General features: G+C 38.8%; 1 protein-coding gene across 1 annotated transcript in view; it reads left to right on the forward strand.

Annotated features, from left to right (window-relative positions):
* Positions 1-25,564, forward strand: part of l(2)k05819 (transmembrane protein 94-like protein l(2)k05819) — an 809,128-nt gene that overhangs the window by 464,079 nt on the left and 319,485 nt on the right. The window contains exon 16 of the mRNA XM_090377739.1: positions 19,212-19,385. Within this exon, the coding sequence (XP_090233865.1) occupies positions 19,212-19,385 (174 nt within the window). The remainder of the gene's footprint in view (positions 1-19,211; positions 19,386-25,564) is intronic.

Below are 25,564 nucleotides of genomic sequence, written 5' to 3' on the forward strand. Positions count from 1 at the left end.
CATGAGATCCGTTTGATGAGCCTTTACAGGTAACCTATTGGGATGTTGACCCCAGATAGACCGAACCACTTAACCCTGGATCACCACTTTAAAAATATAACAGGAGCTATCCTAAATGCATGTAATGCATCAATGACAAAAAAGAATACCTAAAAGGAACAGCGTGCCTTGGTGGTGCCAGGGATTGCAGGACCTGAGGAAAAGGGTCCATTAGGTCTGAAAAACCTTTCAGCGTGTCTGTGCTCCCTGGCTTGGTCAGAAATTGATGTCCTCAGGAAGGCTTATAAAGCTCTTAGAGAAATGAAAGCTCTTTTATGAAAAAATTTGGTATCCACTGCAGGAAGCAGAGCCCTGGGTTGTGGTGTATTGGATCTGGACCAGTGAACTTCACAGAGGGGAAATTATACATACTGCCATTATCCTTGATGGTAATCAAACACAGACTTGGGAAGCATCTATAAATAATATTCTAGATGCATTATTCCAAACTAACCAGTAGCCTGTCTCAGAATCCCAGCAACATATCCTAACTTAAAATGCATCATACAGCACAGATAGATGCTCTTTCGCACAGGAGGAACTGCAAATTAGCATTAGTAGAGGCATATGATGCAAGAAAACAATCTTATACAGCTTCAGCAAAAAAAAAAAAAACCTTCCAAATTCATCCATCCATTTGCTCTAAAAGTTTGTCAAGTTCTTCCTTGAATTTCTTTAAGATACCAACTTTCACAATGACAGATGGAAGTTTGTTCCAGAAATAAACCACCCACTGGCTAAAGGCAAATTTCTGCACACATCTATTCTACAACTGTCTTTCTTCAGTTTGAATTTATGCCCCCTCAGGTGAGCGAAATCTGAACAAGAGAAGAATCTCATAAGCATTGAGCTTGCTCAAATCATTTAAGGCCTTATTATATGCCTCAATCAGATCACCTAGTCTCCAAATACTGCAATTTGCAGAACTTAAGCCTTTCTTGGTAAGAGCAACTCTTTGCTCCCCTCTCTCTCATTTGCCTTTCTATCTCCTCTTTTTGCAGCTCTAATTCTGTCTAAAATAAGGCCTCCAAACCTATATACATTATCCAAGGTGTGGCCTGACCATTGTCCTGTACAAGGGGATGATAACCTTCTTATCCTTGCTAGCAAAATTCCTGTGTATCATTCACAAGACACCACAAGTTGCACTGGCATCCTATCTGCAGTGCTCAGAAAACTTCATATCTGACTGCACAATTACAACTAGATCTTTTTTATTCTGCACTACCACAGTAACATACCAACTACTGCATAGTTGGTATGTTACTGTGGTGTTACTGCCACCCATATGCAGTACTTTGCATTTGTTAATGTTAAACTTCAGTTACCGCCTCAAGCCCACTGCCTAACTTTGTTAGATTCTGTTTCAGTAGGATACTGTCATTACTGTCAGTAATAACCCTTGTCTGCAAACTTGAACATTAAACCTGTTATACCTTGTCAATATCATTGATAAATAAAATATAGAAAACAACAGTGGGCCCAACACCGAACCCTGGGGGAAACCCACTATTAACATTAGTCCAAGATGAGCAGAATCCATTGATTGCCACTCTGTCTTCTCCCACTCATCCATCCCTCTATCCATAGCAGCAACTAGTCCTTGCTGCCATACTGCTCCAATTTGTACAGCAGTCTTCATGTGCAACATGAAGACTGCTGTACCGCATATCCTGGAGCAATATGGCCTTAGTTGCTAGTGCTCCTAAAAACCAAATAACAAACAAACAAACAAACATGAAGAAATGTTTAAGCATGGGATATTTTCCAAATTTTCCAGTATCAAAAGCTTTCCTGAAATCCAAGTATATGATATCAAAATAATTTTTTGCATCCAGTTCCTCTCATGAACACAACAGTATTCAATCAAATTGGTCAAGCAAGACTTCCCTGTTAACAACCCATGCTATGTCTGAACTATAAATGCAGTCTTGTCTAGATGATCCTGCAATGCTTCTTGAACCAGTTATTATCTTCCCCAGAACAGAAGTTAAACTAACAGATCTGGAATTATTCGTGTCACCCTGTGTGATCTACTTTATGAATTGGGATATCTTTGTACATCTCCAGTCTGTGGAGACCTCGCATGAATCCAAGGATGCTCTCATAATCATGGCTAAGGGTTTGCTTACTTCCTTTGCTGCCTTAGTTAATATATCTAGATAGATCTCATCCACCCAAGGTACCTTTCTTATTTTTATCCTGAACAATTTGGCTCCACTTTTCTCTCAATCATTACAAAATCATATAGTTCCCTGTTAAAATTTGCTAAACTTGTGGTGTCCCCTTCCCCACAGAATTCCTCATGTCTGAATATAGATGCAAAATACTCATTCAATTTGTCAGCTCCCTGAGCAGGATCATCAACAGTCGAACCATCGATATCAAGTGGACCAATCTGATTCATCCCAGTCCTTCTAGAGTTTACATAAGAAGTCTTTGCTGTTTTTCTTTACATGCTTTGTATAAGATTTCTCATTATTGACCTTTACTTGCCTAACCTCCTTTGTGACTTGATTATAGACTAGCTTAAATCTGTCATAGGACTCTGTGTTCATGATTATTTATATGCATCCCATGCATTTTTGTTCTCTACCATGAGTCTCATTAGTTCATCTGACATCTATGTAGGCTTAAACCTTTAAACAGTTTTTCTTAGTTTTTACGAAAAGCCTAGTAACTTTAAGATTAATTGCTTGAATGCTTCCCATTTAGAATTTGCTGTTGGTAACATCATCAATTAGTCACACTGTATAGAATTTAAAAACTGTCTGAGACCATCTTTACTTCTTTAAGTAAATCCCACATTAGTACACTGTGATCACTATCACAAAGTTGTTCCTTTATCTGCAGATTCTTAATGAATGAATACTCTCTGCTGATAATCAGATCAAGAGTATTACTCCCTCTGGTTGCCTCTCGAACATTCTGCTGTAGAAAACATTTATCCAATAAATCCACAAGTCTTGCTAGTGTGTGAGTGACCAACCACAAGTTCCAGTCAATATCTGGTCATTTAAAATCCCCCATTATAAGACATTGTGATTTACTAATGCACTGTAGTTCTCTGTGCAGTTGTTCTTTGTGTTCAGTGTCATTAGGACCTATAACACACTCCTTATTTTTGCTTTTGCAATGCTTATGTCACACCAAACTGACTCAACATTGCACTGTCCACCCTTGTCAACTGGATCCACTGCCTTAGATTTTGTGTGTTTCTTAATTAACAGCATAATCCCTCCTCCCTGGTGTGCATTGGAAAAGTTTCCTGCACAGTTCCCTGATCACATACTCGCACTCATGAAGAAATGTGTATGGCGCCTCTGTAGCCAGGTGGGAAGGAGCAGCAGTGCGTAGCACACACTTCTTGATTAGACCAGGGTTCGAGCCCGTCACCACCAAATACGGAGGATGCGGAAAGGTCAGGGAATGACCACTGCATATCCCGGAGCAATATGGCCTTAGTTGCTAGTGCTCCTAAAAACCAAATAACTAACAAACAAACATGAAGAAATGTTTAAGCATGGGCGGGACATTTTCCAAATACCTGAAAGGTAGTGAGTCTAAAACTCCTACTATGGAGTCCTGAAAAACTTCCAACAGAACCAAGGTCATATAGACCCATTGCTCTCCACCCAGTTAATGGGAAAACTATTAGACTCTTACTAGTATGATTTGCTAACTATTACAGTCAACTATCTGACAGGCAATTTGAATTTAAAGTAGGGTCTTACACCGAAAATGCAACAATGTATCTAACAAGTGCTGTACATTCTGCTCAGATCCAAGATCAGAATGATCTTGGACTTAGCTTCGTTCTTGGATTTTGCAAGAGCATATGACTATGGTGGCCGAGCATCATAGGATGCCTGTGCCATACTAATCACCCTCAAAACTTGTACAGATGTGGCAAAGACAATCTAAATAATAGAGTTATTATGGTAAGGACTTGGTACCGAGAAATCTCTCAGTATATAACCAGAGGATGCCTTCAGGGATATGTTCTTGGACCCTTCTTCTGGTGTATTGTGCTTGACAGATTCCTATCAACGGACGTAGGACTAGTAGATGGTATTGCTTATGCAGATGAAGTTAGCATAGTCATAAAAGCAGATAGCTGGGTTTGCCTGGAAACACGGAAACTATGCCCAATATAAGTTTCAGTGTTGGGCTCACATCCACAAACTGTATTTCGAGTGAAAAGAATAAGTCAATGCTTCTGAAAGTGTCCTTAAAAAGACACCCCAGCATAAATATAAATGGTACAACCATCGCATTTTTTACTAAATTTGGGTATCATTTTTGACCCTAAACTAAATTTCTATCTGCACTTAGTGCACCTGGAAATAAAGATAATAGGGTATCAGGAACTATGCCCACATGATAACCAGCACAACCAGCACAGAGTGGGGACTGAAAAAGAGAATATTAGCATTGATTTACAAAACAGTCTTCCTCCCAGTGATATGTTATGGCACACGTGTTTGCTACCAAAGAGCCACAATTCTTAGAAACAGAAGTTAACTGGACTGAATCAAGTGAACCATTTTACTTCTTATCGGCATACTGTATTGTAAGTATTCCTGCCATTGGATCTTGAAGTGATTAGGCATGTTATGATCTACCTTCATAAGGTATGGCCACAACTATCCTTGACATCAGTTCCGATACAGAGATATCAAGCAACGAAGAAAGTGAATCATGGAGGAACTGCCCAGAATATGGAGGTATGTTGGGAAGAAAGTATCTAAGGTTCGAAAACAAGGTGATTTTTACAGGAGGAAAAAATGACTACCCCAAAGGCTCCACTGTGCGCTTTTCCCCAGGCTTTTATGCAACATTCTTCCTTACAGGACGTGGATCCTTCAAGGATAATCTGACCTCCCTGGGAATTACTGATGATCCTATCTGTAACTTGCTTTCTGGTGAAAGTGAAACATGGGAGAGCACGTTATGTGTCACTGTCCAGACTATAAGGATCACAGGCATCATCTAATTTCTAAAATCCATGACCTGCCAAATGGTCAAGAGCATCTCTTTGTTACGCAGGAGCACACCTACAAAGTGCTAACTGAATATGCACAGGTGGTGTTCACGACTTGCCGACAGATTATAAATGGGACCCAAAGAGTCTAAGACTCTGCTGGGGTCCCAATTTAAGCTGTCCTGTCTAACCATACAAATTTGACTACTGGATCTGACACTATCTGATTTGACTGCAAACACCTAATGGTGTTAGGATGCTGATGCTGCTACAGTGTGGAATGATCCCAGAGTAGATCTGTTGGATGGTGCCTCAGTGCACCAACAATGCTGATACCCAGCATGGTGTGGGATGGATTCAGGGAAACTCAACTGCCAGATCAACCCTGACTAAACAAAGGACTTCACAACTCTAAAGTTATGAATTGCTGACACTATTAGGTGTGGGTTGCTGATGCTGTCACAGCATGGGATAACTGCCTGGACTGTCAGTCAACAAACTGACTGCTGACTGGTGTGGGTCTACAGGGAACTCAGATCTAGAGGAACCCTGTATAAATAAAGGACTAATCAAAGACATCTATTTCAGGTCCATGTGACCCCCCCCCCACCTGAAAGATGTGAATAGCAAGTACCACTGGTTATCTGGGCAGGAGTAGTGGAGATCAGCCTGAGGTGAATCTTATAGTAGCCACCAGGGTTATGCTGGCACATCCTCATTCTTCTGTATACATCTATGATGATAGGGGTCCAGCAGTACATTCTGCAACCCATGGCCGGGGGGGGAGGAAGTGTGAGTGACTGATATATGTATGCCAGGGGACAACAAGTTGAGGTAACCCTTGTACAGATGTGACCATGTCTAGAAATTTGTCAACAAAGATGAGCAGGAGCACTAGACTTTTTAAAAAAAAACAAAAAAACAGAGGAATGATGTTTAAAAGGATTGAAGTAACTACATTATCTTTGTCCTGTTTGAAAATTACATGGCAATCAGCATTTAAGTTATTGGTGGTAGATATTCAAGAAGTTAAAGATGTTTGTGCAGAAAAAGGGTCTCAAATTTGAAGATGAAATGAATTGTACTATCATTGGCAAAAATATGGACAGCTTTGGATTTCCACTTAGAGAAAGAAGGTCATAAAATATTTAAGGGCAAAGGCCTCATGCTACCAGGTAGAATGACTAACATGTAGGTTAGTGCAAAAGCATCGTTTTAACGGAGCCATCTACCCAAGTAGTTAAATTAATTAAATTGGCAATAGTGACAACCCAGTTATGAAGTTATACTTCATAACTGGGTTGTCACTATTGCAACACCAAGATACCTGCCCATTCACCGAAGAGAAGCCAACAAGCTTTGAAACGGTGCCGCAAAAGATTGAACCATGTGGAACACCAGCACCAGAGAGAGAATTGGATACACAATTGCAAAAGACAGTTGGAATTTCATTAGATGGAAATTATTTAGATCTTTATTCCATACACATTTAAAAGTCTTAAAAATGTTAAGAGCAACTGCTTCAGTTTTGCCAAACTTTTCTATTAAACTTGTCGCTAAATGAGTAGTATAAGGCAGCATATCGATTGACATTGATGAGGTTAGGAACTGCTGGATATGAGCAAATTTCTAAGCAGAAGGAAAAAACACCAGTAGAATAAGAATATGTAAAAAGATGACACAGAACAGGAGAAAGCTTGGAAGAGCAGGTTTTGAGAACAATTGGAGAAATGTCATCAGGACTGGAACTTTCTTGGCATGAAGATTGTTCACAATTTTTCTGACATCCTTTTGACAGATAACGACACAGTTAATTGAGTGGAGTGCACTGAGATTGGTAGGAGGTGGTTTTCCTATATCCTCAGTTGTATCTTTAGCTGAGGAGGCAATAAGACCCATCACGTTTTAAGAGAGCTGTGAGTACAGCTGGACAGAAGTTGCAGCCAGTAGCTTTGGCAAGTTACCAGAATGTTTGATGGATTTATCCATTAATTTGGAACCATTTGGACAAAAAGCAAGTTGTTTCTTCTTAATCTATACAAAATCAAGTTGGATTTTTTTAATAATTGCTTTACAATTGTTGCAAGCCTCAATATATGCAGAAAATATACCTAGAGATTTGGATGTGTGCTAGTTATTATATGCAACATTCTTATCTTGAACAGCCTTAGCACATTTATTGGGAAAAAAACCTTGGTTTTGATTAAGGTTGAGATTTCAATGTTGGAGTGTGGAGTGAAGGATTTCATCCCTACTAAAATAATTTCACTGGAACAATCTGTGTAGACATTGACATGAAAAGATTTAAAATGGGAATCCAACACAAGGAAAAGAAGTATAGAAATCTTGCAGGTCATCCCATTTCACATTCCTGTAATGCTAAACAACGATGCCTCTAGGACCACTCACATCAACCGTGTACTTTGAAGGGCTGTTTGTGAGAAAATGATTTTGAGTGTTGAGCATGTGGTTAAGATTGTTTGGTATTAGTATTAATTGTGGAAATTGATGAAAGAAAGAAAGCTTATATAGCATCAATAAAAAAAAAAAAAAAAAAAAAACTAAAAAAAAAAAAAACATTTCAATAGTTTTCTAGTTATAACAGACAGGTTCATGTACAATCTCTGCTAGATCATTAGTAATTGCTAAAGCCTCAGCATCTCAACCAACTGCCAACTGGATGTGTGTGACAAAAAAAACTGAATCCAGCTGGTGTTGTAAATGTTAAAATCACCAAGGGACGTTATCTCTATATTAGTCAGACTAGAGAAAGTTGAGTTTCAAAGCATACGAGTCAAAGAACAATGGAGGTAACATGAATTTGACAGAAAGGAATAGAGAGGTTTTAATCCAAGGAGGATCAAAAAAAGGAGATTCCAAATGACTGTCCTTGATGGAAATAGATACCAGCAGATACCACAGCATATATCAGATATCATCTTTTAAGGGCACAAAAGGTGATGTTGTTGGAACTAATGATATTAAGAGTAAGGGACCTGCAGATTTACTCAACAAGTACAGGTCAATATTGAAAAAAAAGTCGCGAGTTAGGGTTGAATGTGAAAGTGTCTGCAATTCTGCCCAGACACGATAGGTGGGAGTATATGATGACAGCCTTGTCGATCAATTCGGCCCTGGAGAGATTGTGCAAGGCTCAAGGGGTAGAATTTTTTCCAGCCTGGTCTGTGCTTGTTGACAGGAGAGACTGCTTCTACAGGGATGGGGTACACTAAAATAGAAAGGGGTGCAAGAATATTTGCTGATGCTATCGAGGCAGTGTTAGGTGGATTGGAAAACTGCTAGCTTGGGGAGATACATAGACTAAAAGGTTAACAGTGGCTGCAGGCAGAGGCAAAAGTGATTCTTGCACTGTTCTATTAGAATGAGTAGCGGCCTGGAAAGCAAGGTAATGGAGATTTCCAGGACTGTTGAGAGTCATAGTGGAACAAGAAATACATGGGCTGTGTTAGGAAAACCAAGAGTAGGAACAGGTGCATGTATACTTGCATGTACACCAATGCTAGGAGTATAGTTAATAAATTTGATGAGGTTGAAATGCTAGTGAAGACATCAAAGGCAGACATTGTTGGAATATCAGAGACGTGGTGTCACACAGATATAAGCAGTGCAGAATTCGAATGTGGGGAGTACGATGTGTACAAGAAGGATAGACAGGACAGGACAGGAAGGGAGGAAGGGTTATGCTGTTAGTTAAAAAATACATAGAATCTAAGGAAGTGCATCCAATTGATGTTAGTAGACAATGCAGTGTTGTCTGTTTGGTGTGAAATAAGCACTGGGAAAGGAAAAATGAGAGTAGGTGTGTTTATAGGCCTGATGAGTATTATGAGCAATTGTGCAGAGAAATAGTGGGCCAGTAAATCAGAATGTCTTATAATGGGGGATTTTAACTTTCCAGATATTGACTGGAACTTGTGGGTTGGTCACTCACACTAGCAAGACTTTTGTGGATTTATTGAATGACTGTTTTCTACAGCAACATTTTTGAGAGGCAACCAGAGAGAGCACTGTTGAGCTGATTATCAGCAGTGATTATTGATGCATTAAGAATTTGCAGATAAAGGAACCACTGGGTGACAGTGATCACAGTGTACTGATGTGGGAATTACTTAAAGATGTAACTACCATCAATTTTTAAATTCTGTACAGTGGGATCAACTGAAGATGTTACCAACATTGAATTCTAAATGGGAAGCCTTCAGGAACTTAATTTTGGAAGCTACTAGGCTTTTCATTCCAACTAAGAAATACAGTTCAATGTTTAGCCCTAAATGGATGCCAGATGAATTAATGAGGCTCGTAGCAGAGAAGAAAAATGTATGGGATGCATATAAAGTGTCAGGTGACACAGAAGCCTATGGCAGGTATAAACTAGTCTGTAATCAAGTCACAAAGGACGTTAGGCAGGTGAAGGCAGATTATGAGAAATCTTGGGCAAAGGATGCAAAGAAAAACAGCAAAGAGTTCTTTACTTATGTAAACTCTAGAAGGAAAGGGATGAATCAGATTGGACCACTTAACATAGATGGGATGACTATTGATGATCATGCTCAGGTAGCTGATAAACTGAATGAGTATTTGCATCTACATTCAGACATGAGGAGTTATTTAATTAGGGGAGTGCCAGAAGTTTATCAAATGCTAACAGGAAGCTAAATGATTTTGTGGTAACTGAGAGCAAAGTGGAGGAGAAATTGTTGAAGTTAAACATAAGGTAGGCACCTGAGGTGGACGGGATCTATCCAATTGTATTAAAGGAGGCAGCAAAGGAAGTAAGCAAACTCTTAGCCTTAATTATGAGGGCTTCCTTGGACTCAGGGGAGGTCCACATGGACTGGAGATGAACAAATGTATCACTATTTCACAAAGGGGGTTCAAAAGGTGACACCAGTAACTACAGACCTGTTAGTTTAACGTGTTCTGGAGAAAATAATGGAATCACTGGTTAAAGTAGCATTGCAGGGTCATCTATGCAAGACTGGAGTAATATTTAAGACACAGCTTGGGTTTGTTAAAGGGAGGTCGTGTCTGACTGATTTGATTGGATACTATGATATGGTCACGAAGGAAGGAAATGGATGCAAAAAATAATTTTGTTATCATATACTTGGATCTTAGGAAGGCTTTAGATACTGTTGCAAATGGAAGACTGCTGTACAAATTGGAGAGGTATGGCATTAAGGGTGAGTTGCTACAATGGATAAAGGGATGAAAGGGGGGTAGACGACAGAAAGTGGTAATCAGTGGACACTGCTCTTCGTGGACAAATGTTATTAGTGGAGTTCCCCAGGGTTCGGTGTTGGGCCCATTGTTGTTTTGTATATTTATCAATGATATTGATGAAGGTATATCAGGTTTATTGTACATGTTTGCAGATGATACAGAGGTTGGCAGGGTTCTTAACGACAGTAAAAACAGTATGTTCTCCAACTGGATCTAGATAAGTTGGGAAAATGGGCTAAGTTGCAACTGAAGTTTAAATTGACAAATGTAAAGTACTGCATATGGGCAGCAATAACCGAAGAGAAGCGTACAAACTATGTGGTACTACGCTCAGGGAAGTAGAAAGTGAAAAAGACCTGGGGTTAATTGTGCAGTCAAATATGAAGTTTGCTGAGCAGTGCAGATGGACTGCCAGGGCAGGTTATGGAGTTTTGTCAATGATATATACGAATTTTTCTAGAATGGACAGGGAGGTGATTATCCCGTTATACAAGACAATTGTGAGGCCACACCTATAGTACTGTGTACAGGTCTGGTGGCTTTAGAGGATTTAGATTTGCTAGAATGAGTACAAAGAATGTCAACAAGATTGGTAAGGGGAACAAAGTGGTGCTCTTACCAAGAAAGGCTTATGTTCTGCAAATTGCAGCTCCTGGAGAGTAGGCACCTGCAAGGTGATCTGATTGAGGTGTGTGAGGCCTTGAATGGGTTGAGCAAGCTGAATGCTGATCGGATTCTTCCTCTTGCTAAGACTAAGGTTGCACAGTATCAAATTGAGGAAAGATAGGTGTAGAATAGATGTGCGAAAATTTGCCTTTAGCCAGCGGGTAGTTGATTGGTGGAACAGGCTTCCATCCTTTGTTGTGGAAACTAATAGCATAAATAAATTTAAGGCTGAGCTGGACAGGCATTTGGAATGAATGGAGGGGTGAAATGGGAGGGGTTTCTTTGGCTGATGCTGCATAAGCATGCTTTCTTGCATTGTATGCATTAACCAATGCTAATATGTATGCACAGGTACTACCCTTGAAGTGAAACAAATTGTACGGTAAATAATTAGGACAAATGAGATAACAAGTGATTGAGCCAAATGATAATTGTGATTCTGTCAGAAAAAGTGGTTCTTGGCAAGATGAAGTGCAAATAGACATAATTGAATTTTGAACAGAGATCATCTATATTTGTGAAATGAATGAGGAGTGTTTGGAATGTCTAGAATGTTTCACAGATAAGTTTGTTGTATTAGTTTGAATACTCATGAGGCATTCAAATAGATAAACTGAAAATGAGGGAGGGGATTTGCGTTGTATGAAATGATGAAACTTTTGGATATGGTGTATACACAACAAGAGTATATCCATTAATAATAATAAATTATTGTGCAGCCGAGCAGTTGCAATGTTCCCAGGCATTACAGCTACAACTACAAGCTTTCCCTTCTAACAGCTAATTGTTACATACATGCAGTTCACCATACATGACTGCGATGGCATGCACATAGAGTTCTATATTTTAAATTAACAGTCACAACTGATGAAGGATGCCTTCCAGTCCAAAAGCTATGTCTTACTTTGCTGTATTATTTTTACTTGTGCTTTGTTTTTTTTTTTTTCACGTGAACGTCAACATATTTTTACGTAACATTAAATATATTTTTTACTGCACCCTATCATTTTCTTTCCGTTTTTGTTCTGTGGCCTATAATTTATTATTATTTATATGAATCCAGAGCTTGCAGTTTTTTTGCTTATATTTGAACTGTTCTTGGGAAACATACACATATGAAGCTATAAAAGAATTTCATTTTTATAGCCTGAGGTAGGCAACATCTCAGGGTTGCCCACCAGTGTAAATCTCCCTGCATCATCCCAAAAGGCTTCCTCTACAAATCTCCATTTCATAATGAGTGCATGCATCGTGCCAGCTCAAATTTCATCTTTGTTTTTTTATAAAAACCTCAAACATGAGAGGTATTAGAACCTATAGTATTTAGTACCGTGCTTGGGTTGGAGGTTGAGAAGACAAAAAAAGATATCTGTTGACATTAGACTTGAACTTCTGTAGACTGTAATTTTCAGGAAATACGTAAGGAAGGTTGTTCCAGAAAAGGCAGTAAAATGAATAAACAAGGAAGATGCAAAGTTGGTTCTGTGAGTTTGAAGTTCGACAGTAAATGGATGTTGCCTGGTGGCAGCACATGTTCGGACTATTTTGAAAGAGAGAGCGGGAATAATAGATGCCAATTCAGAAGATGGTTGCAGCAGAAACAGTACATCTATGAGACAGCAAGTGGAGAAACTCTGTTAGAGAAAAGTCATAAATTAACCTAACTGCCCTCTTATGAATGGAATCTAGAAGCCTGAGAGAGGTTTTGGGGGCACCGCCCCAGATGTGGGAACAGTATTCCAAGGTAGGGCGGATTTGTGATTTGTACAGAGTGAACAGCTGTTTGGAAGAAAAATAACACCGAGAACAAGAGAGAAAACGAAGTTTTTTAGATACAGAGGAAGCAATATTTGTAAAGTGCTTGTGCCAAGAGAGAGAGATTAGAAGTCAGGGTAATCCCCAAAAGAGATATATCATTTTGCCTAGAAATCGGAGTGTCACCAAAGGTAAACATAGGAGCAGAAGAATCCTTTTTGCGAGATATAAGACAAGACTGAGTTCTAGAAGGATTGAAATCAACTAAGTTGTCTTTGCCCCACTAGAGAATTACCTGGAGATTGTCATTTAAGGAATTGGTAGCAGATATTCGAGAAATTGAAGCTGATCGAGCAGGGCAAGATTTCTCAAAATGGAAAGTGGAATGCAACGTGCTATCATCCACAAAACTATGGATAAGATTTCCAGTCAATGGAAGAAGGTCATTAATATACAAGAGGAAGAGAGTGGGGGAAAGAATTGAACATTGGGGGACACCAGCATTAGTGGAGAACTTATAAGACAGAGAGAAAACTGGATAACCAGTTACAAAAAACAGTTGGCAGATTATAAGATGGAAGCTTGTTTAGAAGACCTTTATGCAAACACGATTGAAAGCCTTTGAGATCGTTGATCAGACAGAAGGTTTCTAGGTAGTTTAAGAGTTGGCGGTTAATTGATTTCTCCATTACCTTAGAAAGAGTAGAAGTAATTGCGATCGGACGATAATTGGATGGGAGGGATTTGTGACCCTTTTTAGAAACTAGCTAGATATGAGCAAATTTCCAAGCAGAAGGAAAACCACCTTTGGAATAAGAAAGTGAGAAAAGGCACTGAAGAACAGGAGTAAGTTCAGGAGCACAGGTTTTGAGAACAAGTGGAGAAATACCATCGGGACCTGGAGCTTTCTTAGCATCAAGATTCACCAAAATCCTTTTGACGGAAGACCACAGAGGGCATTGAATGGAGCATGTTGGGAATGGTTGGAGGTGTTTTAAAAGATCATTAATACATGAGTTGGAAGAAAAATGGGATGCTAGTAGGTCAGCTTTATCCTTGGCTGAAGTGACAACAGAGCCATCTGGTTTTGACAGAGGTGGGAGCAGAGATGGACAAAGTTGTGGCCAGTAGCTTTGGCATGAGACCAGAATGCTCGGCTACCATTAGGGCAAGAAGCAAGTTTTGTACTCATAGCCTGTTCCAAATCTAGTTTAGACTGATTAATAACTGCTTTACAATTGTTGCGAGCTTTGGTGTTGGCAGAAAATGAAACTGAAGAATTGGAAACAAGCCAATTACAATATGCAACGTTCTTCTCTTGAACAGTCTTAGCACCTTTTTTGGAAAACCAAGGTTTAGATAAAGGATGAGATTTTAAAGTGGAGTATGGAATCAAGGATTCCATTCCTACAAGAATAATTTCACTGACACGATCTGAGCAAACGTTGATATCAGACGTTTTGAAACAGTAATCCAACTAAGGAAAAGCAGAAAAAAAATCTCGCAGGTCATCCCATTTTGCATTCTTGTAATGCCAAGCAACACGAGGTTGGGAATAGCCATGAGATAGACTTAATTGGAGAAGAGACAATCACCAAGTTGTGATCTGAGGTGCCTAAAGGACCACTCACTTTGACCGTGTACTTAGAATGGTTGTTTGTGAGAAAAAGATCAAGTGTGTTGGCTGTATGGTTAGGATTCTCCGGTGTTCTTGTAGGTAATTGAACAATCTGTGCAAGGTCATTAGTAATTGCAAAAGCCTCAGCATCTCAACCAGCTGGATCGGTGTGACTAGAAAACGGATGCCAGCTAGAATTGTGAACATTAAAACTACCAAGGAAAATTACCTCACTTTTAGGAAAGTTGGACTGGAGAAAGTGAAGTTGCAAAGAGAGGAACTCAAAGAGCTCCAAGTGATTAGTGAAGTTGGGAAAACAGTAGAGACAATAGATGAATTTGACACAATGAGGTAAAGAGATTTTAAGCCAGAGAGGATCGAAGAGAGGAGATTCCAAATTACCAAGTCTCTGACAGGAAATATCGGAATGGACATATGCACAAGTACCACCTTTGAAGTGAAAGGAATTATTCCAGTGTACTAACCAGCAGCGAGCCTGCGAACACCGTTTCAGAGCTGTACTCTCAAAATGTAAGGAAGATTAGATCTCGCCATGATGTTCATCATAACCTCAAAAGTCATTAGTCATACTGCATGATGGGAAGAGATGGGGTAGGGTTGACCGGAACTTAGCTCTGGAGGCTAAAAATGGGTTCCACCACTTCAAACCTCTAATAAGCAAAGTGGTGGTATTGTACTGGTTGATGAGAGTCATCTACCACCTAGAACCCTAAATATTTGGATTAGCTCCTTCCACCATGACTTATAAGAGCCTCCACTAGCAAAGCAGCCAAGCTCAACCTCAGGAGTTTGGTTCCGACCTCTGTTTATTCCAATGTTATCCTGACCTTGAGCTCCCAGGCCATCAGAGAGTCTGAGCATTACTGTACCCGGTAATAACGTAAGTTTGCAAATGTAGTCCGTGGGTCGTACAACTCCCATTACCAACATAGAGCCTTCACAACAGACTGCTCACAGTTTGTACTAAATTTGAGTGATAAGTTCTTATCTGAAGAGCAATTGGATTTACTCATCCTGGGAATGAAGTTTGCCGTTTTCCCCATAGGCCACCCATCACTAAGATTTCCTTGGGTGTTGAAACGGCATTAACATGCATCCCTGAACTGGTGGCGAATATGATTCCCTAAAAACCCCAACGATCTTATGTCATGCTCGCCATGTCATCTCTAACCTCAGTCTCCAACAAATATCTGCTCTCAACACATTGAAACAGGATACTTCCAGCAGACAAAGGGAATCGGACAGTCATTTTGAACCATTCCGACTATGAACTGAAAGCCCTATAACTCCTAGAGACACTTATATCTACCAACCAGTAATCATCTCTCCTGCCAAGACCCTGGAACGATGGAAGTCCAAAGTAAACAACCTCGTCAACAGTTGGTTTTGGTCAGAGAAGTCACTGAATTCGTAGCTGACATCTACATGCCTCTGGCTGCCAGATTCTGCAGTTTTACAGACTACCAAAAGTCCACAAAAGAAGGAGTACCCTTAAAACCTATCATCTGCTGTTGTGGTTTGCTGTCTTACAAGTTATCTAAGTTTTTTTCGAGTTTACTCTCTCCCCTAGTAGGCAAGACTGCCAACACCATCTCGGATGATCAAGTCGTCATAACTTCTTTTGACATTTTGTTTCTTTACACTTCGATTCCAGTCAAACTAGCCATCATGTGTGCCGAGGAGCTTCTGGACAACGACCAGACCCTGAGCAACAGATCTTCTCTAACTTCAGAGAACATTTGTGCTGCCGATAGATTATGCTTAACTGGTGGGGCAGTTATGTTTGGTGACTCCATTTGCCAGCAGATACATGGTACAGCCATGGGTTCCCTGGTCAGTTCAATTATGGCAAACATTGCAATGGAGGAGTTGGAGAGTCATGCATTTGTGGGTCTAACAGATCCCATTGCCTTTTGGTGTCGACCAGATATCAACTCATTCCCCAGGAGTTGTGCAACCGACTTTTGTACCACATTAACTCTTTGTCGCCTTTCTTTCAATTCACCATCGAATTGGAGTCATACAATGCCCTTCCATACTTGGATACCTTTGTCCGGTGCGAGGGCATGCATCTGTCACAAGCCGATGTGTGCTGGCCAGTTCACCAACTACCAGTCAGCACACACAGCCATCTTCTCGGCACAGCAAGCCCTGCTAACATCTGCCTGGACCCACTCTAGTTCTGTGGATGAGAGACGCACTGAGATTACTAAGGTTAAGACAGATCTTTGAGGTGCGGTTACCTCACCTGTGCCCAAATAGGTGTGTCCTACAGGCCGTGACCATGTAGCGACCCACAGAACCATGCGCAGTAATGACTCCACCTTGGCCACCTTTATCTTGTTCTATCTGAACCTATCACAACAGATTTCTACAGTCTTAAAGGCTCATGGGATAAAGTGCTTACAACTCCCAGGCAGGAAGTTGATCCCTCATCTCAAGAGTTAAAATATCGGTACCCCCCCATCCCCGTTGCAGAGTAGGTCAGTCTACTGTATTCCCTGCACTGTCTGCTATGTTGAAAACTGACAGAAAGCTCAATAGTTATGTTTCTTAACACAAAAAAGCTATTTGTTTAGTGGACTTGGAGCACTCGGCCATTTCATCTGTCGTACTAGGTTGACCAAGCTCGACAATTGACCCACGCTGTGATGTCATGATTATTGATCGGTCCCACCAGCACCACGCCTGGTTGGATTCACTGCACATCTCATGCTGTAGCAATTCCTTTAACTGGAACAGAGGATGTCATGTCCATCCCATTACTGAGATTACCATCTTCCTGGCTGACAAACGTTGGCATTTGCAACGTTCCCAGGCATTACAGCTACAACTGCAAGCTTTCCCTTCTGACAACTAATTGTTACATACATGCAGTTCACCATACATGACTGCCATAGCATGCACATAGAGTTCTATATTTCTGTTAACGGTCACAACTGATGAAGGACGCATTCCAGTCCGAAATTGTTTTTGTTTGTGTGAACATCAATGTATTTTTTGCTGCAACCTGTCATTTTCTTTCCGTTTTTGCTCTGTGGCACAACAATTTATTATTATTATTATTAATATGAATCAAGGGCATGCAGGCCTTTTTGCTTATAAGAATATATCCAGCTCCTTGATATAACATGGCCTCAACAATGCCTCCTCATACACATTACTCAGTCTCCCTCCAGTCACTGTATGGTAGAGTAGAGTAGAGGTAGCAAGATTATACACTAGCTGATCCAGGAATCTGTCAATGAATAGAGTGAATGCATGTATCTTATTAATTACGAGAGCTCTTTTGGAATTTGATTCCTTTGGACTGGAGAAGCACCAGCATATCAGTGGTACAAAAGCTAGTTCCAACAATAAAGTAGATAACTATAGACTGGTCAGTGTGACCTCATGGTAAGAAAAGTCATGGAGATGACAATTAAGAATGCAGCACAGGGACGTATCCAGTTCGTGTGTTTTCTTGGAGTATACCAATAGAAATGATAGTATTCCCAAGAAAACACAGAGTTTTGCAATGTAAAAATACTATTTAAAGTGGTGATTACCACGAGACACTGTATTTGTCTTATTTTGTTTTAAATTTAGGTTGCAGGGCAGAACAGTTATGTCATGTTTATTTTACTGTTCAAGCTGTTTGATGGTACTCTGGCATCACAAACAGCATATTCTTTTATTTAAAATGAATCTGGATATCCTGGGAGACACAAATATTATAATTTTTAATCAGATCAGTATGTTTTTCAAGGTATCATTATATTTGTGGGGGGGGGGGAGGGTTCTGATTCCTATGGAATCCATAAAAATCAGTTTTTCATTAACATTTTGTGATTAACACTATAACCAACTTGATAAACTGTTTTGGCAGTGTCCATGAATTTAATGCAGAAAATAAATTCAACATTAATTATTTGGACTTTAGCAGAAGAGTGAGCATGATCATTAGATAGATTAGAGGAGGCTACATGATGGGAGTGGGAGCAAACGGTTGTAACTGTTTCCCATTTTCTTAAATGACACTGATGAAAACATATATGCCACAGGTCAAAATTTGTCAATGATTTGGTGGTTAATGAGGATTGCCAGGCAGTGCTCTTTCAGGATGATTTTAATAGGGTGCAGAAATGGTCAGATAGGCGACAGCTGGTTTTAATGCTGTATAGTTCAAGGTTTTAATTAGGAACCCCAAAATAATTGATATATTTGGAGAGGCTGAATTTAAAAATCTTGAGAATAAAGGGATTTAGGGTTTATGATCTAGATGATGTTTTTTCATGTGTAGTGCAGACAGCTGGAGCACAAGGGAGCTCCTGGTGTCATGTTGATTGTGTCGAACAATTACGTGTAGAGATATGGGAGTTTATAATTTCACTATATAAGGCAATCATCAAACTTCACTTGGAATATTGTATTCTGATATGGAAGATGCACTCAGAAAAAAGAGCATTAAGCTTCTCAATAAGATCCAAACACTGTAAGTAAGGTTGGTGAGATTGGCAAAATGGCATCTGCACAATGAGAGGACTAGAGTTTTTATGGATGTCTGATGGGCCCAAATTGAAACAAACACTGTTTCCTCTTACTTCAGCTGCATTTTATTTCCTTCTGATTTCCAAAACTTAGATAGTGTACTGCTTTTACAGTGAGCAAATTAACTGAGCAGAAAATTCTCATAGTTTAATCTAAACTGTACAAATGGAGAATGTTCTCAAAATATTATACCTCTTAATTTAAGATCATGTATATATACATTTTTATGGTATTTATTACATTGTTTAAATATATTAAAAGTTTAAATGGTAAGATACACATATTTATTTATCTTTATTTTCTTTTATTTATTTATTTTATTATTTTATTTATTTATTTTTTTTTGATATACAGGAAACGTATTTTAGATTTCTACCATAGGTCTAGCTTAACTGCCCACTGCATGGCTTTTGCATATACACCTCTTAGTAAATGTGTGGACAAACAATTTTCAACTGGATATATGGAACTACCACCAGATAGTAGTCACCTTTTCCCATCCCTTAAAAGCCTGAGTTCTTCAATAAGGTATTTGTAGTTTTTACTGTCTGTTTAAATTTTGTGCTGTTGGAGTACTGAAAAAAACAAAAACTTATTTTAGAAACTTTCAGATAAAAAGAAAATCTTCAAGAAAAACAGAAGTTGAATATATTTGCATGCATTTTTGCACATGCGCAAACACACAATAAAATGTTATTTTTTACTTATACATACAGGTGATTATTAAAGGGTATTACTTTTGGCTCCTATAGGTGTAATTCTGTGAATTACTCATAGATGAAATTTGAATAGTCCGTTTTTGGTCCACACAAACATTTTGGCATCAAATCAAATATAAAAGGATAGTGTTTAGTGAGGATCAGTAGTGAACCATTGGTATTGAAATACCAATCGTCCACAATAATTGATATTGAAATATCAATTATCAACTTTTTTACCTTACTTCGAAACTAATATTGCTTACTGAAGGATTTTCAATGACATTATAGTTGTTTTCAAATACATCACTCATTTGGAGAGGTCTGAGTTTAAGCTTTTTGAATATGTATTTTCAGGCTTCTTTGGGGGGTGCTGGTTAGCCAATCTCACGTGAAAGAGGAGTAGAGCTTCTCCCTTGAGTTTTTCAACCTGTACGATATGCAAATATGCTCTCTCTCTCTCTCTCTCTCTCTCTCTCTCTCTCTCTCTCTCTCTCTCTCTCTCTCTCTCTCTCTCTCTCTCTCTCCCTGCTGCAGCATAGCCTGAATTTATGATTCACCATAAAAACAAAAATATCAGCTTCCCAAAATAGTATATGAAGATTGATACTCTATCCCAGATAGGAGCTGATCAACAAATTAGCGTGAATAGTGGTGGTGCTAGCTGTACGATATTATTAAAATTTTCATCTTTCCTCTGTTGGTAGTTCTCTTTTTATTCAGATTCATAACTTGGAATTCTTATTCACACATATATATGCACTGCCAGACACACTTGTGTAGATAAAAACATTATAAAAATATTTAGGTAATTCACATGACAGGTCTTCATAAAATAATAGAAAATCATCTGGCTTAAATTTCATTCAAAGAAAATATGAACTTTAAGCATGCATAAATTAGTTATACTGTGCATTTGGTGTATTATTATCGTGGGATTCATCCAGATAAATCCAAATAAATTAGTATTAATATTATTATTAGCAAACGATGCAAGAAAGCATCCAGATAAATCCAAATAAATTAGTATTAATATTATTATTAGCAAACAATGCAAAAAAGCAAGCTTATAAAGCAATAGCCAAAAAAAAAAAAAAAAAAAACGAACTTCACCCATCCATACCCTCTAATAATTTATTCAAACCACCCATTCCACAGCAAGAGATGGAAGTTTGTTCTGACTGAAGGTAAGCTTCTACACATCTGTCCTGCAACCATTCTTCCTCAACTTGAATATATGTACCCTCATGTTTGTAATCTCAAAAGGAGAAAGAATGCCATTAACATTTAGCTTACTCAATCCATTGAAAGCCTTAAACACATCAATCAGCTCTCCCTGCAAGTGCCTAGTCTCCAGATGCTGCAGTTTGTAGAACTGAACAAAGGGTAGTCTTGGTAAGAGTAGCCTTTTGTCAGTCTGGTTGCCCTTCTCTGCACCTATTCCAGCCTCACTTTAGGAAGGCTATATCCTCTCTAAAGTGAGGTCTCCAGACTTGCAACACAGTACTCAAGATATGACCTAACTATGGCCTTATACAAGGGGATAATTACCTCATTATATCTGGTAGAAAACATTTTTGTATATTATTGACAACATAAAACCCAATGCGCTCTCTTGGCAGCCTGGCTGCACTGTTCAGAGAATTTCATAATTACTCCAGACCTTTTTTCATTTTCCATGTCTCTGAAATCTGGGATTACTGCTACCCATATGCAGTGCCTTGCATTTGTCAATGTTAAATTTCAACAGCCATATTTCAGCCCATCTGCCTAATTTTTTGAGGTCTTGTTATGGCAACATACCTTCATTACTCATTAACCACCCTGCCAACCTTTGTATCATCTGCAGACTTAGATATTAAGCATGACATACCTTCATCGGTACCATTAATAAATATTGAAAATATCAATGGGCCCAGCACTTGAACCCTGGGGACTCCACTAATAACATTAGTCAACAAAGAGCAGTGCCCATTGATAACCACTCTCAGTCTTCACCCACTAAACCATCCCTTTATCCATAACAGTAACTTGCCCTTAATGTCACATTGTTCCATTTTTGTACAACATTATTTTAGGTGAAACAGTATCAAAAGCCTTCCTGAACAATCCAAGTACAGCAAGCACCGGTTATAGTGATCACGTTTGCAAATTGACTTTTGATTCTAATAAGAAAAATCGGCAAATATTATCCAGAGGCTATAAAAATAAAGATATAAAGCACAAATTTACACTTTATTATCAAAGGTTTATTACCAGTTAAATGATATGTGAAATCGGAATAAAATTATCCACAGGTTAGCAAAATAAAAATAAATTTATACTTGCGTTCATGGCAAAGTGACATATTAAACATAACACTTTGTAATATGATTATAATTTAAAATAGTCACAGATTTTAGATTGTTTTAAATTATCACTTCAAAGTCTATTTATAGATTTTTCAATGAATATAGAATATTTCTGTATTCACAATCACTTGCAATGCTCTCCTCAGGACATCTATATCTTCACAAGTGTGCCATTTTGTAACTGGAATTCATTCGGGTTCTTCTTCATTTTCTTCATCCTCCTTGGCGAAATTATCAGTAACAGACTGGGCAATTTCTTCATCTATTAAAGCTGTAGTTACTTCTAGATCATCTATGTCCACCCAATCATTGAACTGTTCACCCATGTCTTCAGGCTTTTCAACATGATCAGTATCGTGACTTAGTTGCCCATCATGAATAATTAATCCACAAATCAAATTTTTTGAAACAGTTGATAATGCATGTTTCGGAAACTTCATTCCTGGCACTCATTGTCATATGAAGTGCATGTAGAACAGTTATCTGCTTTGCGATATCGGATGATGTTCTCAGATGTTCATCTGTAGACTGGATGAATCTTCGCCTCGTATCAGATCTATAAAAGGTCTTAAAGTTTTTTATTATTCCCTTGTCGAGAGGCCGAATCAGTGATATGGTATTCGAAGGCAGAAAAACAAATTCAATGTTTTTGAAAGTCAACTTTGAATGAGCTGGGCAGTTGTCCAAAACCATGCAATTTTTTTATTTTTCTTATCCAATTTCAAATCCTATCAACAAAGATAATGTTCTTGTTTATACTCCCAGACAGCCACCAGGTATGTGGAGTTTATAATAAATCAATCAATACAAACGTTAATTGTATTTAGTAGTCACGGGCTTGAACCCCAGTCCACTCAATGAGCGTGTACTACTGCACTCACACTCCTGATCACTTGGCTACATCAGGCCTAAATCTTCAAATAAAGAAGCTGTCTATCATCCAAGCATTTGCATTATTGGCATATTCAACAGGCAACTATTTTATTCCTTTAAAACATCTAGGCAATTTACTCTTGCCTATAACTAAAGGCTTCATCTTGATTGTTACCATCATGTTGCATGTTAGAAGAACTGTAATCCTGTCCTTGATCTTCTTTCCTGCAATGCAGATTCCGAGGAATTTTTAAAAATCATGCAGTGGTCTAGGGTAGCCCTGTAGTACAATCCTATGTCATCTCTATTAAAAATGTCATCAAGATTATAAGTGCTTAACACAGTTTGCCGAGAGGTTTTCAACCAGGTGTCAGCTGCAGAACCATCGGAATCCTGTTTTTCTCCATGAAGTTTTTTGTAAACAGTATCATGCCTCTCCTTCCATCTTGTCAGCCATCCATCCATCCATTGCCTTAAACTCTTCATGTAGGTTTTCAGCAAAATCATTAGCTTTTTGAAGAAGAATGCTAAGATTGACTGGTGTATTAAACGAGCTAGCCTGTTTGAACCAAACGAATAGAGCTTCATCTAATATTTGGCCCCTTCATGCTTCCTTTTTCTGGTTTCACTAATCACATTAGTGTTTAATGTGTGATGTAATTTTAATAATTTTAATAAAGATGACTGAGGCACTCCTTATTTTATTGCTGCTTCCCTTTGAGACATATTGCCTAAGTTTAATTTATTATATGTTTCTATAATTCTTAACTTATCCTTTACACTCAAATTCACTCTCTCTGTTAACTGATTGTGCCTCTGTAACCAGGTGGGCAGGAGCAGTAGTGCATAGCACACTCTTCTTGATTAGACCGTGGTTCGAGCCCGTGACCACCAAATACAGAGGATGCGGAAAGGTCAGGGAATGACTACCTCATATCCCCAGAGCAATATGGCCTTAGTTGCTAATGCTCCTAAAAACCAAATAACAACAACAACAACTGTCGATTTCACCACTATCATCTCAGTTGTCCAAATTATTGACTGTATAATTCCTTTTGCTCCAAAGGTGGTACTTGTGCATATTTCCATTCTGATATTCCCTGTCAGAGATTTAATAATTTGGAAGCTCCTCTTTTCAATCTTCTCTGATTTAAAATCTCTCCACCACATTCTGTCAAATTCATCTGTTGCTTCTATCGTTCTCCCAACATCACTAATTTAACCCCAGGGACTCACATTTGGTGAGTATGGGCTTGGCAAACCCAGGGTCCTGAGCTGTATAATCATCATTCTTCTCTCTCTTGGTGACTCCTCTCTCTCTCTCTCTCTCTCTCTCTCTCTCTCTCTCTCTCTCTCTCTCTCTCAGGGTAACTCGGGATTTTTTTTTTTTTTTTTGGCTGGTGCAGCATAAGCATCAGGCTTCCTAGCACCATATGGTTAATAATAATAATAATCACTTGGATTCATTGACTTCCTCTCTTTGAAACTTGACTTTCTTCAGTCCACCTTTCCTATCAGTGAGGTAATTGGCGATTTTAATGTTCACAGCTCCAGCTGGCTTCTGTTTTCTAGTCACCTGAAACCAGCTGGTCGAAATGCTGAGGCTTGTGCAATTGCTAATTACCTTGTCCAGATTGTTCATTTGCCTACAAGAATAACAGACAGTCCTAGCCACGCAGCCAACATGCTATTTTTCTCACAAAACAACCTTCTAAGTATATGGTCAAGGTGAGTGGTTGTCTAGACACCTCAGATCTTGACTTGGTGATGATCTCTTCTCCAATAGAGCATTTCTCTTGTGGCCATTCTCAATTTCCTGTTGTTCAACATTACAGGAATGCAAAATGAGATGATCTGCTAGATTTATTATATTTTTTTCCTTGGTTAGATTACTTCAAATCTTCTGATGTCAACATTTAATCAAATCCTGTCAAAACTGGATGGTTCCATTGCCTCTTGCCAAAGATAAAGCTGACCTCCTAGCAACCTACTTTTCTTCCTATTTGTGTATTGATGATCTTGGTAAACCACCTCCTACCATTCCTGTATACTCCATTCGGTGCCTCCCATGGTCTCAAAAGAATGTCAGAAGAATTGAACAATCTTGATGCTAAGAAAACTCGAGGTCCTGGTGGTATTTTTCTACTTGTTCTGAAAACATGTGCTTCTGAACTTGCTCCTGTTCTGTGTAGACTTTTTTCAGTTTGTTATTCCAAAGGTGTTTTCCCTTCTGCTTGGAAATTTGCTCATATCCATCCAGTTCCTAAAAAGGGCGATAAATCTCTCCCATCCAATTATCGTCCCATTGCACTTATTCTACTCTTTCTAAAGTAATGGAGAATCAATTAACCACAAACTCTTAAACTATCTGGAACCCTTCCATCTGATCAGTGATCACCAGTATGAATTCCGTCAGTGTCAATGGTACCTCAGTAGCCAGGTGGGAAGGAGCAGCAGTGCACGCTTCTTGATTAGACCAGGGTTCAAGCCCATCACCACCAAATACAGAGGATGCGGAAAGGTCACAGAATGACCACCGCATATCCCGGAGCAATATGGCCTTAGTTGCTAATGCTCCTAAAAACCAAAAATAACAATAACAACAATCAGTGTCAATCCAGTGGTGATTTTCTGGTTTATATTACCCTTCTATGGACAAATTCAATAGTATGAATCAGAGCTATAATGCTCAATACGTTCTACATTGATATCAATATTTGTATAAGAATAAAAGAAGTTTACCTCAATTACAGTAAACTTCTCTTATTCTTTTACAAAGGACAAA

Source organism: Mastigoproctus giganteus, chromosome 7, assembly GCF_048544385.1.
Source record: "Mastigoproctus giganteus isolate SK-2022 chromosome 7, ASM4854438v1, whole genome shotgun sequence".
NCBI lineage: Eukaryota > Metazoa > Arthropoda > Arachnida > Uropygi > Thelyphonidae > Mastigoproctus > Mastigoproctus giganteus.